The sequence below is a fragment of the Oryzias latipes genome, chromosome 9, assembly GCF_053564925.1.
Source record: "Oryzias latipes strain Hd-rR chromosome 9, Olatipes_Hd-rR_3.1".
NCBI classification, from domain to species: Eukaryota; Metazoa; Chordata; class Actinopteri; order Beloniformes; family Adrianichthyidae; genus Oryzias; species Oryzias latipes.
In genome coordinates, this window is record NC_136245.1 from 26252990 (window position 1) to 26266630 (window position 13641).

At 38.6% G+C, this 13641-nt stretch overlaps 1 protein-coding gene across 3 annotated transcripts in view; it reads left to right on the forward strand.

Annotated features, from left to right (window-relative positions):
* The window catches only part of dock8 (dedicator of cytokinesis 8), a 53169-nt gene that overhangs the window by 30610 nt on the left and 8918 nt on the right, over positions 1-13641 (forward strand). For 2 of the 3 annotated variants that reach the window (XM_023958356.2, XM_023958358.2), the window contains 18 exons: positions 441-536; positions 899-1048; positions 1430-1543; positions 1709-1864; positions 2598-2737; positions 2883-3046; positions 3352-3503; positions 4624-4806; positions 4995-5121; positions 5558-5645; positions 5732-5828; positions 7175-7309; positions 7418-7570; positions 9550-9708; positions 9795-9895; positions 10836-11028; positions 11535-11678; positions 11852-11983. In XM_023958356.2, the coding sequence (XP_023814124.1) occupies positions 441-536; positions 899-1048; positions 1430-1543; positions 1709-1864; positions 2598-2737; positions 2883-3046; positions 3352-3503; positions 4624-4806; positions 4995-5121; positions 5558-5645; positions 5732-5828; positions 7175-7309; positions 7418-7570; positions 9550-9708; positions 9795-9895; positions 10836-11028; positions 11535-11678; positions 11852-11983 (2484 nt within the window). The remainder of the gene's footprint in view (positions 1-440; positions 537-898; positions 1049-1429; positions 1544-1708; positions 1865-2597; positions 2738-2882; positions 3047-3351; positions 3504-4623; positions 4807-4994; positions 5122-5557; positions 5646-5731; positions 5829-7174; positions 7310-7417; positions 7571-9549; positions 9709-9794; positions 9896-10835; positions 11029-11534; positions 11679-11851; positions 11984-13641) is intronic. The other variant, XM_023958357.2, reaches the window with a different exon arrangement.

A 13641-nucleotide genomic window follows, 5' to 3' on the forward strand; every position in this document is an offset into this window, starting at 1 on the left:
GGAAGTTTCAAAGGGAATTGAGAGGTTCTGGATGCTGTTTATAATGGATTTGGTGCCGATCAGGAGAAGTTCAGTTTTATCGTTGTTTAGTTTTAAGATATTAGTAGTGAACCAGGATTTTATTGCAAGAATGCAGTCAGTGAGAGAAGCGGGAGGTAGAGAGGAATTTGGCTTGGTGGAGATGTAGAGCTGAGTATCGTCTGCATAACAATTTTGCTTCTTGTTCCCAAAGTAAATATGTTTGAAGTGTTTTAAAGCATGGATGTGTTCTTTGGCCTTCAATTCCCACTGATACCCACAAGGGGGAAGTATGACACTGAAAACACTGGTCAGATTTCGGTCATGTGAAAAATGATACTATTGAACATATGCTTTATTCAGTGAGACATTCTCTATTTTTCCCTGTTTTCAGTCCAGTCTCTGTGTCTCTTCTCTTGCAGCAATTTCATGAGGAGCTGGCTCTACAGATGGTGGTCAGCACTGGAGTCTGCAAAGAAAATGCTTACAAATACGCCTGGTTCTTCTTTGAGCTTCTGGTGTGTGTTTTGTGTGGCTTGCAGATTAAGTATTATTTACACTATGAATTTAATCTTGGTTTAAAAAGATTTTCTTTAGAGAAACCCTGCAATAAGACAAAAGATTTGGCAACAAATGCATAAATGTTAACTATAAATTTGTAATAATCAACAGTCTTTTGCAATTAAGGACACATTTCAAGCATTTTAAAAAAATAAACCTGTCTTTTTTTTTTTTTTTTAACGCTGCAAGTTTTAGCCTCCTATTTTTTATATATTTTTTTTTAAGTTTTATGCTTTTTTGGGATCTCTGCTGTCCTTACATATTGTGTGTTTCTTACCTTTAATAACTTTTCCTTGTTTCAAATTTGTTGTCATAACAGGTGAAAAGCATGGCTCAGCATGTCTGCCAGATGGAGAAGCACAGTGTTCCTCGAAGAAGCCGCTTCTCTGACCGATTTAAAGATGACATAACCACCATTGTGTCTGTGGTGACCGCTGAGATCTGCACCATCCTCGTCAAACAGCACAAGGTAAAACGATCCAAACAAAAAATGGGAAAAAAATCAATAAACCCAGATTATGAGCTGAAAAGGACATACAGAAACTATGCCCACTGCCACAATTACCAGATTTGAAAAGCTTAACAATAATTTAAAACACCAAACAATGATCAAAAATGGGTAAACTTACTACCATTTTCAATTTGATCTAAATTGTATTTCACCGTCTTGTCCCCTGGATCAGAGATGATCAGTTGCTGCTGGAGTGTACATGTTGTCTGTGTGGCCAACACACACAGGTGCTAATTATATTTGCCTCTCTGGTGTCAAAAGATCAGCTTTCCCAGCTAGATGTCCAGCAAGATTTGCTCACTGCAGCCCTGATCCTCTGATTGTTGTTTGTTGTTTCAGGAGGTTGAGCAAGCAGAGAAAGTCAACATCAGTTTGGCTTTCTTCCTGTACGATCTGATGTCTCTCATGGACAGAGGATTTGTTTTCCAGCTGGTGAAAAACTACTGCAATCAGGTAAATTTGCTATAACACAAGTCTAAAAATTAAAAAAGTATCACTGAATCTCCTCGGGAAACTTAAACTTATGCTTTAATGATAACAAATATGCATTTATGTTATGTTTTTGGTCAATTCATTCTCTGTGTACAACTTTTAATCTAATCTTTGACTCTGTTTTAGATGTCAGCAAAAAGTGTTTCAATGCCTAATTTGATAAGCATGCGTCTGGAGTTCCTGCGAATCCTTTGCAGTCATGAGCACTACCTCAACCTCAGCATCTTCTTCTGCAGCCCTGCATCTGCACCTGTCTCACCATCCCCATCCATCTCATCCCAGGTCTGTACATTTTCTAGTCAAAATCTGTTTTAGTCCAGTCAATCAGCTCCTGTTTTTCCATTTATTTGAATGTTTTGTTTGCAGTAGAAAAGTAAGCTACCAGACTTATCTTAAGTAATTGATTGATACTGTATTAATAACTGTAGAAGTATTTGACATAGTTAGAGATAAAATAATAGATTTGTATTGAATGCGTTTGGAGAAGGTTTTTTTGCCCCATGGCTGGCACCATTTCGGCTAAAACCATGCTCTGGCCTTTCAGGAAATGGGGCAACTAGTATAAACAAGCTTGACAGTTGGTACACACCCAGTATGGATCTAAGTGAATCATTGGGTGTGGACCAGAAAAGGAAAAAAGAAAAAACACACTGTTAATAATCTGCTAAAACTTGGAGCATTTTACATAGCAGTAAATGGGGACTTATTTGCTTGTGGAACAAAAAAAAATGTTTTTTCTTTTGCTTTTTCTAATATGGATGTCAGTGAGTGTTTATTTGAACAACTCAAAAGAAAAACACGACGGACTAGGTTTGTCTTGCTTTGCAACACCCTCAATTATGCTCTTATTTTGGAATGTCCTAACATCTATTAAAAAAACAATAAGGATTTGAGTTCATTCATGAATGTATTTTTAGCATTCAGTTTAAAATGATGTCTCAGAGTTGCTCCATCAACAAATAATTGTATTCCACTGCGTGTGTGACTGCATTTTTTTGTGTCCTTCTTTTTCCAGAGTTCTGGTTCTTGTAGTTTCCAGGAGCAGCAGCGAATCTTAGCACTTTTTGATCTCTCCCACGAGTTCAAACAGCAACATTACCTCACTGGTCTGCTGCTAACAGAACTTAGTGCGGCGCTAGACATGGAGTCAGACGGGTATGGAAGTACACATTTTGCCAAACTGTTGCAGTTTATCTGCTATTAACCTGTGTTGAAAGATTATCTGGAATCTTAGTAACTAAATCAAGCCTTTATCACAAAAATGACAGGTTCAGCTCTGAAGATGTGTCTATATTTGCAGGGGAAAGGTCCAAAGAAAGGCTATTAATGCAATCAACAGCCTGCTTTGTTGCCATGATCTGGACCACCGCTGTGAAAAACCTGAGATCAGAGCTAAAGTGGCTGCGCTCTACCTCCCCCTGGTGGGGATTATTATAGATGCCACCAACTACCTGGATTTCACAGGTACTTTGCAACAACATTTTTAATCATTACTAACGCTTCATTCCAACACACATATATGACCAGTTCATTTCAGTAAGAGCATACACACTACATGTGAAAGTTGCACATTATAGTTGGTTCTGCCGCTGGAGCATGTGCCATCACAGAAATTTCTTTTCATCAGCAATTACCTGTTTTTATAATGACCCATATTCACATAAACAAAAAAACCCAGAGACACATTTGTGTTCAGGATTGATTCTTGTATCTCAGTTACACCTCCAAAAAGGCACTTTTACACACTTGAGTCTAATTTGCCTCCACAGTTTCTGACACACGCAGTGGGAAAAACAAGACAGGCGATCCAGTGGATGACCTTGAGAACATCCCACCCATCAATCAGTCTATTGCTATGGCAATTGCAGGGAACCCCTTCAACACACTGGGACGGAATGTTCTGGTGTCGATGGCATCCTTGGTAAGGTTTTCCTGTGTGTCTGTGATTGGGGGATTTAAGGGTGAAAAAAGAGATTCCTGCTGTCTTTCAAAGTTCAAAAGTACATGTCCGTGTGTTGGTTTGAGTCTGTATCTGTAAATGTTCTGCCTCCCAACAGGTGAGCTGCAAAGATGCTGATTGATTAGCTGTCAGGAGCACACATGCACTACATCCATCCAGAAACAAACCTCACAAACACATACATGGACACGCACATCTGGGAGAGATGGTTTATGGGGAAGTATTGCCATCATAAGTGAACAGGGCCGTCTTTCCTGACAAACACATCCATCAAGGGGGAGCTACAGCAACAACACAGACTAAATGCTGCTATTCTCTTCCTGTCTTGTTTTTTTCAATGACAAAAATTACATCTTCGAATGTTGTTGCAAGAAATTATATTATGGAAAAGGTAGTTTTCCTATGATGAACCATAGGGCTGGTATCCTTCATGCATCCAAACATGGCTGGCAGACCATTTGTTCCTTTTCTCCAGACTATTTGCTTTTCAACTCTTTTTATAGGCCTTTTTACATTTACTACATAAAACTATATGTTTTTAATCAATAAAAATTGAATGTATTTATTCCTCCCAACAATATTCTCAGTGCCAGCCGTCTTTACTTTGTCCAGCTCTGAAAAACGGCACCTAGAAACCAGGTTCTTAGTGGGACATTTAAAGCAGCAGGAGGTTAATGGCTACATTTATCAAAGTGCCACACAATGAAGCTACAGTAGCTGTCCTTAGCAGTGATTCATCATCACACGAATGAAGGTAAATTAATCCACAGTAGATTTAATGCCTGTTGAGATGGGTTACAGAGCAGTGCTGCACTGAGACAAGTGTGAAAGAACTGATCTGATCACATTTGGTTCAGAGAATTCTTCACCTCAACTTGAATTTTGGTGCAATGTGTGCAGGAATGGGAGTTTGCTCACTTTTACTGGGGCTTGAATTAGTTGTGAAACACTGCAACATGTGAGTCTACCTGAAGTGATTAAAGATCACTGATCCTGGGGCATCACTTTTCCAACTGTAAACTACAAAACACGGGGAGCTCTCTGTTGTAATGTGGACTTCTCAGTCTGCCTTTCTTTCCAGCAGGGCAAATCCATAGCCACTCTGGCAGCAGACAGCAGCCGACACCTGTTGGTGTGTTTCCTGTGGGTGATGAAGAACGCCGATAGAAGCCTGGTTCAGCGTTGGGCAGTGGAGATGCCCCCCTCCCAGCTCAACAAATTGCTGGAGCTCCTCACAATCTGCGTGTCCTGTTTTGAGTACAGGGTGGGTTGTAAATGTGTTTTTTCTTTTTCTTTTTCCAAATGCATTTGCAGGTTTTCGTTTTTGTTATTCATAAAAATGCAAATGAAATCTTCGCTGTATGACTCGTATGTTTGTGCAATATTTTTTATTGCAGAATATTAAAAGCGTGCAATATGTTTGTGTTTCCTGACTTGACTGCACATTTGCAGGGTAAGCAAAGCAGTGACAAGGTGAGCACTCAGGCCTTGCAGAAATCTCAGCAGGCCAAACTGCAGTTAGAAGAAGCCCTGCTGAGAGGAACGGGAGCCCGCGGGGAAATGATGAAACGAGTCGGAGGTGTGTGCATTTGCCCGTATTAAAAATGTTATTATTTTTAAATAAATTTATGCCAACTGAAGCTTGGCCTAAACCAATTTCAGGTCAACGCATTAAAAGACAATTATGTTAATAATCTGCACAAACAGTGCAAAACTTTTCACTTCCTAAAGGAATTTTGGGAGTTTTAACCTTTATTGGGCAATATTACATCATTGTTAGTTTGTTAAATCTCTTGTGTGGAAAACTGGTCGGTGTTTTAACTAACATTGGTTGCTAAGTTACTGAATTGAGGAGAATTCTCAATAATCTGGGAATTCTCAATCATCTGCATTCTAAAATAACTTGAATTTTTGAAATTTATCGCAACAAACCCATTACATAGGCATTATTTCTGTTGCAATTTGTATAGTTTTTCTTATTTAACTTAAAATCTTTCTGGTTTTGAATGCGTCAGGGATGGATAGGGCCGTAGGGCAGAGAGAGAACCTCCGCTGGAGAAAAGACCTCACTCAGTGGAGGCAAACAAACGACAAACATGATAAGTACGTTTAATTATAAATTTTAGCCCTTCTCCTTCAGTTAGGATGTTTCTTTTTTTTCTAATTTCAGTCTTAATTCTCTCTTTCAGGACTAAAGCAGAGTTGGACCAAGAGGCTATCATTAGTGGGAACTTAGCCACAGAGGCTAACCTCATAGTGTTGGACATTTTGGAGACCATTATTCAGGTTTGATCATTTTTTTGGTCATTTTCTGAGAGAAGCATCATAAAGGCTCTTTTAACACCTGGACCTGAGTCACATAATTCTGAGTGGAATCAGATTTGAGTCATAAATAATCTGATTAATGGCATTTCTTTAAATTCCCTTTTTATAACAATCATTACTTCTGGTTGCTTTCAGTTACTTTCACCTTTGAGACAAAAGTTAGAAAACTTAAAAGCCAAAGGAAAAAGTGTAGAAAGCTTAAGCAAAAATAAATGATCAAGGTTTTCTATTTATTTATTCTCCTTAAATGGAAGTGTTGTTTCCATTGAAAATCCAATAAATGTTTATGCTGTGACTTTCCCTATACCTAGCTGCCTTCAACATTTTGGTTGTGTGCCAGTAATCATTTTGATTGGATTACATTACTAACTCTGTGCTCCTGCTAACTGTGGGGTTCCTTGAAACTTCTGGGTTAGGTAAAAGTCACCTTTCCCACTAACAATTTCCCAGTCCAGGAGTTTGCTCTTCTGAATATTTATAAGAATCTACTCACTTTTCAGAGTACCGGTAAACCTCCTCCATGCAGAGAAGGGTCATTTGAGGTCATTGCTACAAACACATTTTATTTTAGTGTTTGTTTAAGTAAAGTAGGTTTGCTGTTTTACATTTAGTTCATCTTCAATGGGTTTTATTTCATGTTTTATCCTATTTTCAAGTAGTTGTTGGCCTACTATTTACACGTTCCACTGTGTTACTTTTTATCTGGGAAAAGTGCTATTTAAATAAATGTTGGTTGCTTCTTCTCCTTTCAGATTTTAACAATAGTAATATCAGTTATTAAAGATTTAACTGTTGTGAGATTTTCTTTAGAAAATATTAAACATAAGTCAGTGACCCACAACTTCTACGTTTTTTTTAAAATACATCTTGAGTGTGTTATTTTACCAAAAAATAAAATGGCAGTCTAATCTTCTTTCTTAAGATTTGTAAAATGAAAATGTATTGGTAACTTTACACTGTATTACCAAACAGAATTTCAGAGTTCTACAGGAAAAAACAAAACAATGAAGTATTTTATTTTAACTTTCTTATTTAAAATGTATTTAAATGCAAGAAATACTAAAGTGTTGAAGCCAACAGCATTTTTTCTTATGGGAGGATGGCTAAAAAAATGTTTTTTATTGACCATAACTTCTGCTTTAATGAAGACTAGGCCTGTTGACAATTAAAGACTGGTGCATTTTCTTTATAAATCTATGAAGGCACACCAAATTTTTTCTTTCTAAAAACCTGTATTGTGTGTTATTTTTTTAAACCAGATTGGTGTTTCTGTTTATTTAACAATTGAATTTCTGCTTCACATTTAGGCGGTGCCATTGGCAGATTGTAAGGACAGTGTAGTGGGTGGAGTGTTAAAAGTGTTGCTTCACTCCATCACCTGCAACCAGAGCACCACTTACCTCTCTCACACTTTCAGCACACTCAGAGCACTCGTCGTCAAGGTATTTTCTCTAGAAGTGACTTATATTTCTCTGTGTTAAAGTTGTGTTTATACAAAATAGTGAATAAAGAATGGTATAAAGCGGAATTATGTGTGCGTGTGCTTGCAGTTTGGAGATCTGCTGTTTGAGGAGGAGGCAGAGCAGTGTGCAGACCTGTGCCAGAAGGTCCTTCAGTACTGCAGCAGCCCTGTTGATGAGAACCGAAGCCAGGCCTGTGCCACCCTCTACCTCATCATGAGATACAGCTACAGCAATGCCAGTGTAAGTGCACAAACACTAAATGACCTGTCACAACTAAAATACTTCTACATTTCTTGTGAGGACCAGGAATATAAAAAAAAAACATTTACAATATTTTGTATGGGATATCTTGCATAAGATTTTGCATTTATTTCAGATTAGTTTTAATTTGCGTGCACATAAAAGTTCAGAAGTGCTTGTTATCCCTGTTCTTATGAGGATATGCTGTTGCCGGGAGTCACTTAGATCTTTATTTTATCTTCCTTGCTCTTCCTCTCCTGCTCAGCTTTAATGTCTATTCCATTTCTATCTTGAGCATCCGGCAGAAAGTTTCTGCTGAAGGATGTGTCTCTAAGTAGAGAGCAGAGAGATATGTCACTGTCTCCTCCGCCATGTTTCGAACCCCCTCTAACTAATGGCAGACGCCCTCCATGTTTTAGCTCACATGTGGGGAAGTGTGTGTGTTTGGCTTAAGGGCAGGGAGGCAGGGAATTCAAAAGGACCTGGGGGGAAGATCCCGATGGAGAAAGAGAAACGGTGATAGTAGAAAATGAAGAAAGCGGCATCTAAAGGGAAAGTATAGGATGTAGTATCTTCTTTCATTTTCTGTGATATTTTTCTGATTACTTGTGTTGCAGTCAATATTTCCTGTGTTTACAGTCTGTTTGGTTTAATGAAAAAACACACATCTTCAGTTTATAGGGAGTATTTCCCGTCAGTGTGTCTATCTGTTTCAATGTTTATACTGTAAACGAAAGGAGCTATGATTTAAATCAGTGTGGCAATTAAATGACTCGTTCATTCAGAAATTCTCTTACCTCTTCCTTTGTTTACGTCTGTCAAGCACACTTTTGTCCTCCTTGTATTTTAGTCTTTTAAAAATCCCAGAAAGTCCAGTTTTAATGACAATTTGCCAAAAACTGATCCAGTTTTATAGAGGTTAGGGGGAAGCTGGAGTTAAACAAAAGGGACACGTGAAAAACGGGGATAGAGAAAGACAAATAGGAGTATATGTTGACTTAAGCTATCATTTAAACCACTTTTCATCTCACACTCTGAGTTGGAGGGCAGTGATGGGTGGTTAGGCTCTGGCTCCATGCTCAGTTGAACAGAAACAGGCCGTAGAGATGATCCATTGGTGATTATGTCTCTGCTAATGGGAGATCATTTCCCGCTTAGCTGGTCATGCTGGAGATTGATGGGACTTCACACGTACTTGGGAACATGTTCTCTCACACGTTCCTCTTTCTGAAAGACACACAAGGGTTTTTTCAAATCCCTTTTTCTTAGTAAGGTTTGTTTAAAGGATGTATAGAAAGAGAATTGTAACAAAATAATGACTGACAATAATATCTGTGCTCATATTAAGCATTATTGGTTCCTTATTATTGCTCATTAACCTTTTTCAAGTTCATAAAAAGCCATTTGAAGCTACCATTTTACTCTGCATATTGCTATACAGGGATTTATAATTAAAATCAGTTTGTAATTATTTTTATATTGCACAGCTTAAAGGATAATGCTTGTTTGGAGACTGGGAAGTCATCAATACAGACTATGCAATTAACTAGGAAAACTTTTTTGTTTACCTTTATGATGGTCAAATTAGAAAGAAAATATATGGTAGCAACATTTAATGTTATTAATTATACAGTTGGACATATTACAACTATATTTAGTGGTTTCCTTGGGATGCATTATTTTCTGCTCCTACAATAATATATAGCATATAATAATATTTGTCATTTTTATTTAATTTGTAAAATTGAAAATAGTAATTCACAAAGTTCCATTTAACCATTTTAATTAGATATTTGAAAATAAAGTTATTTGCACTTGGGGACAATAGGGGAATTTGGTAGTTCAAAAATCAATTGACTTCAGTGTCTACTGTTTCTTGAATAATGGTTTAATGTATCATTTAAAGCAAACCTTATGAAACTAGATGAATAAATGCAAGAACTGTATGGTAAATGCCCACTCTTCTCTGGTTTTAACAGAACTTCTCAAGAATTAAGATGCAGGTCACCATGTCTTTGGCATCACTGGTTGGCAAGTCTTCAGACTTCCAGGAGGAATATTTACGCCGCTCCCTTCGCACCATCCTGGCCTATGCTGAGGAGGATGCAGAGATGCAGAACACTCAGCTGCCTTCCCAGGTAAGAGCCAACACACTCACACGGGTCTTCTTGTTGGAACATCTTGTTAAAACCCTGCTTTTTTTACGTTTTGTGTTTTTTGGTAGGTGGATGAGCTCTTGAGAAATCTCAACTGCATTTTGTCTGACACAGTAAAGATGAGGGAGTTTCAGGAAGACCCTGAGATGCTCATGGACCTTATGTACAGGTAAAAATTTAAAGGCACCTCCTCTATGTGACTATTGTGTTTTCTTCTCCCATCTCAGTTTGGTTTAGCCTTTCCTCCTATTTCTCTGTGGTTTGAGCTGCCCCCCCCTCCTCCCCCATTTTCTGGCCTCACTATGGTTACCATGTGGTAGCAGTTTGGTCCTCTGATCTGGTTTTGTGTATATGCAAATGTAAACACAGTGTGCAAAACACTGAGGGAGGGAGCACATGAAGGGGAGACGTTGAGACAAAGGCAGCATACATGTTCAGCTGTTGATTCTGGCACTTTCCCTCTACGTGTTTCAGTGTCGCTTGCATGTGTCATTCATCATCCTCCTATATCTTTGGGTTTAGGTTGTAGTCACCTGGTGAGTGTCTGTCTGGCAGCTCTACAGAGTGGCCTCTCAGCTTTGTACCTCCAATCATTTGTCATTTATGTGCGGGGAAATTCGTTTACACATTCTGTGCACCTATAAATGATTATTCAGTCATTTTATTACAAATAGGAGAGCCAATATAAACCTGTGATCATCTAATCTGTATTGTTTCTCCACTCATTACACACTTTGTTTTTGATATTTCCAGCCTAAACTGACATATTTTATAAATGAGTTGCATTCTTTGGTTTATGCAGGACTGCTATTGATATTCTTATTTAAAATGTATAATCTGTTTGTTTATGGTGCACACGTCTTTGTGTGTATTTTTGCACAAATTTAATGTTAAAATTAGTCAATATTACTGTTAAAATAAATGTAAAAGGTTTGGCATTTCATACAAAGCCTCTTCTTATCCCGATGCAATTGTTTTGGCACTGTTAAAGCGTCTCTGGCTAAGTTGCTCTCAAGACAGATTTGAATCTTAATTTGACCTTTAAAAAATGATGGAACAAGAAAGTAAAAAATAGTGAAAACGTGATCCCTCCACTTCTTTCCTTCTAGGATAGCAAAGGGTTACCAGACGTCTCCTGACCTCCGTCTGACCTGGCTGCAGAACATGGCTGAGAAGCACAACAACAGGAAATGTTACACCGAGGCGGCTATGTGCCTGGTCCACGCTGCTGCCCTCGTGGCCGAGTATCTCAGCATGCTGGAGGACCACAAATACCTCCCTGTTGGCAGCGTCACTTTCCAGGTACACAATACAAATATTGACTTTTAAACAGCTCAGAATACAATGTGTCCGTATGGAAAATGAAAAAGAATTACTTCACAAAACTCTTCACGTTGTCAGTATGTGAATATTTGCTTATTTGTGTCCAAAGGGGGAGCTGTATGCCCATCATGTCAACCTATAAATAAGGTCTCTTGATACTTGTGCTTGCTATAATGCATCTGCACTTGAAGATAGGGGGACAAAAGGCAAACATGCTCTTGTGGGAATGCATTAAGTGCCATTTTCTCTGTGCTGAAAACAGCTTCAGCAGACATGATGGTTTCATTGATGAGCTGTCTCCCACAGATGACCACTGCTGTGCTCGGGTACAGGAAGCGAACTTGAAGCAGCCAGCAAGTCATTGATTGGACAGCTGTCAAATTAGTTCCTTTTGCCACTTTGCAGCTTGTCCTTTTAAGCCATTTGATTGATTATTTGATTAAGAGGTCTAACTGATTGATCGAGCAACTGATTTTCTCCTCTAGAACATCTCCCCCAACGTGCTGGAGGAGTCGGCCGTGTCAGACGACATCCTGTCTCCGGACGAGGACGGCGTGTGCTCAGGACGCTGTTTTACAGAGAATGGTTTGGTGGGATTGCTGGAGCAGGCTGCTGAGCTCTTCAGCACTGTGAGACATTAACGTTTTATTCTTGGATTATATCAAACATGCACTTAAACTGTTTTCTGACAAGTTTGGATAAATAGTTATTAACTTGGGAATATAAAAAAGTCCACAGTATTACAATGTCAAATAAAGAATACAAAATTCTGAAAAAAAAGTGTTATTATGGCCTTTGTTAGGGTGGTCTCTATGAAGCAGTGAATGAAGTGTACAAGATCATCATCCCCATCTTGGAGGCACGGAGAGATTTCAGAAAACTGGCTTTGACCCACGACAAACTTCACAGAGCTTTTGAAAACATCATTAATAAGGTAATATAATTGTGCAACATTTTGCTGATATTTTATGGCTGTTGTTAAGCTCAACAGACATCGTGAACCTTCCTTGCAGGGCTCGACATAGCCATTTGTCCGCTGGCCCGGTCCTGTTTTTCGAGCAGTGCGGACCACAAGACTTTACTTTTCACTTGTCCGCTCGGGCCACTAAAATATCTAACGGTTTATACATTCTTCACCTTTTTCAATAAAGTAAATTTTGCGAAAACGTGTAGATTTACCTCGTCTTCATAATTTAGTTTTTCTGCTAGTCCTGTGTTCAGACTTCAAGGGTTTCTATGGGAAACCTTTGATCACTTCTCCTTCTCTCCCGCCTGCGCGCGGCTTTCACTGCCGAGCACCACGCGGCACGCGCTCACTACTTTTTTTTTTCAAACTTTATTGAATGTAACAATTCAATACAAAACAATGTTAAACAGCAACAACGAAGGCACAAGCCAGTGGGTTATTATTACATTTGATTATAAATCCGACACCGTCACTGAAGAGAGACTGAAGCATGTCAGAGATGTGGAAGACATGGCAGGAATAGATAGGAATATGTTGGATGGAGTAGTGGGTATAATTAGTAGTATGGACAGCAAGATATTTAATGAATGCATTGAAGATGAAACTGTATGCACTAAGCTTTAAGCTGAATGTCAAAGAATCAAAGGCAACTCCAAATACCTGAATCTCAGACTCAAATGCAGTAGAATGTTAAACTACTTAATTTTGTTTTTCTTTACAACACTGTAAGCAGTAAGTATTTCTAGTTAGCTGAATGATCTCAGTTAGACCTGCACAATATGAGGAAAACTCGCGATATGCGATATCAGAGATTAAAATTGCGATAACGATATAATTTGCGGTATATAAACAAACAGCAAAATAACCAAATAACCATTCCCAGTTTAAAAATTATACTCCAAATGACCCACGTTGACATAGGTTACAAACATCTAACATAACAGGGCTCCATCTGATTGGTCAACAATGTGAAGGCGTCCATCCGATTGGTCAAATGCATTAAGGGATTTATTTGATTCGTTAAATGGTTCAAGCTGCCATTAGATTGTTTTAACACATTTAAAGTTTATGATTTATTGCGACATTTTCCGTTAGAAGCACCATGAAAACTTCTGAACTAGTGTTACCTACTACACTGCAGTGCTCTCTTCAAAACATCTGAAACAGACTAGAGCAGATTTAAGTTTGATATGGTCTATTTTCAGTCATTGAAAAGTGTAGAAATAAGTGATGTCACCAGAATGCACCAAATTGCACCATATTAAAAGTTTCCGGGGGGGCATGCCCCCGGACCCCCCTAAAGTTGCAAGCACCTGCGGAGCGGCGGGTCCCGCTATGCGCGGTGTCGGGCCAGTAACTTTCAGGCAGGGCCAGTAAGTTTCAAAAACTACTGGCCCTGTGGGCCAGTGCAAATTTCTGGGCTATGTCAACCCCTGCCTTGTGTAATATTTTTCTGTTGAAGTACACTAAATACGTCATAAAAAAGTAGAAGACTACTTAAAATTTAGCTTTATAAAATAATTCACAAGCATGTCGCATCTCTTACCTAAGCATTCTTCTCAACAAAGACTGCTTAAAAGGCAGAAAAACCTGTCAGTGGTGTTGTAGAAGTAGTTAGGGTTGTG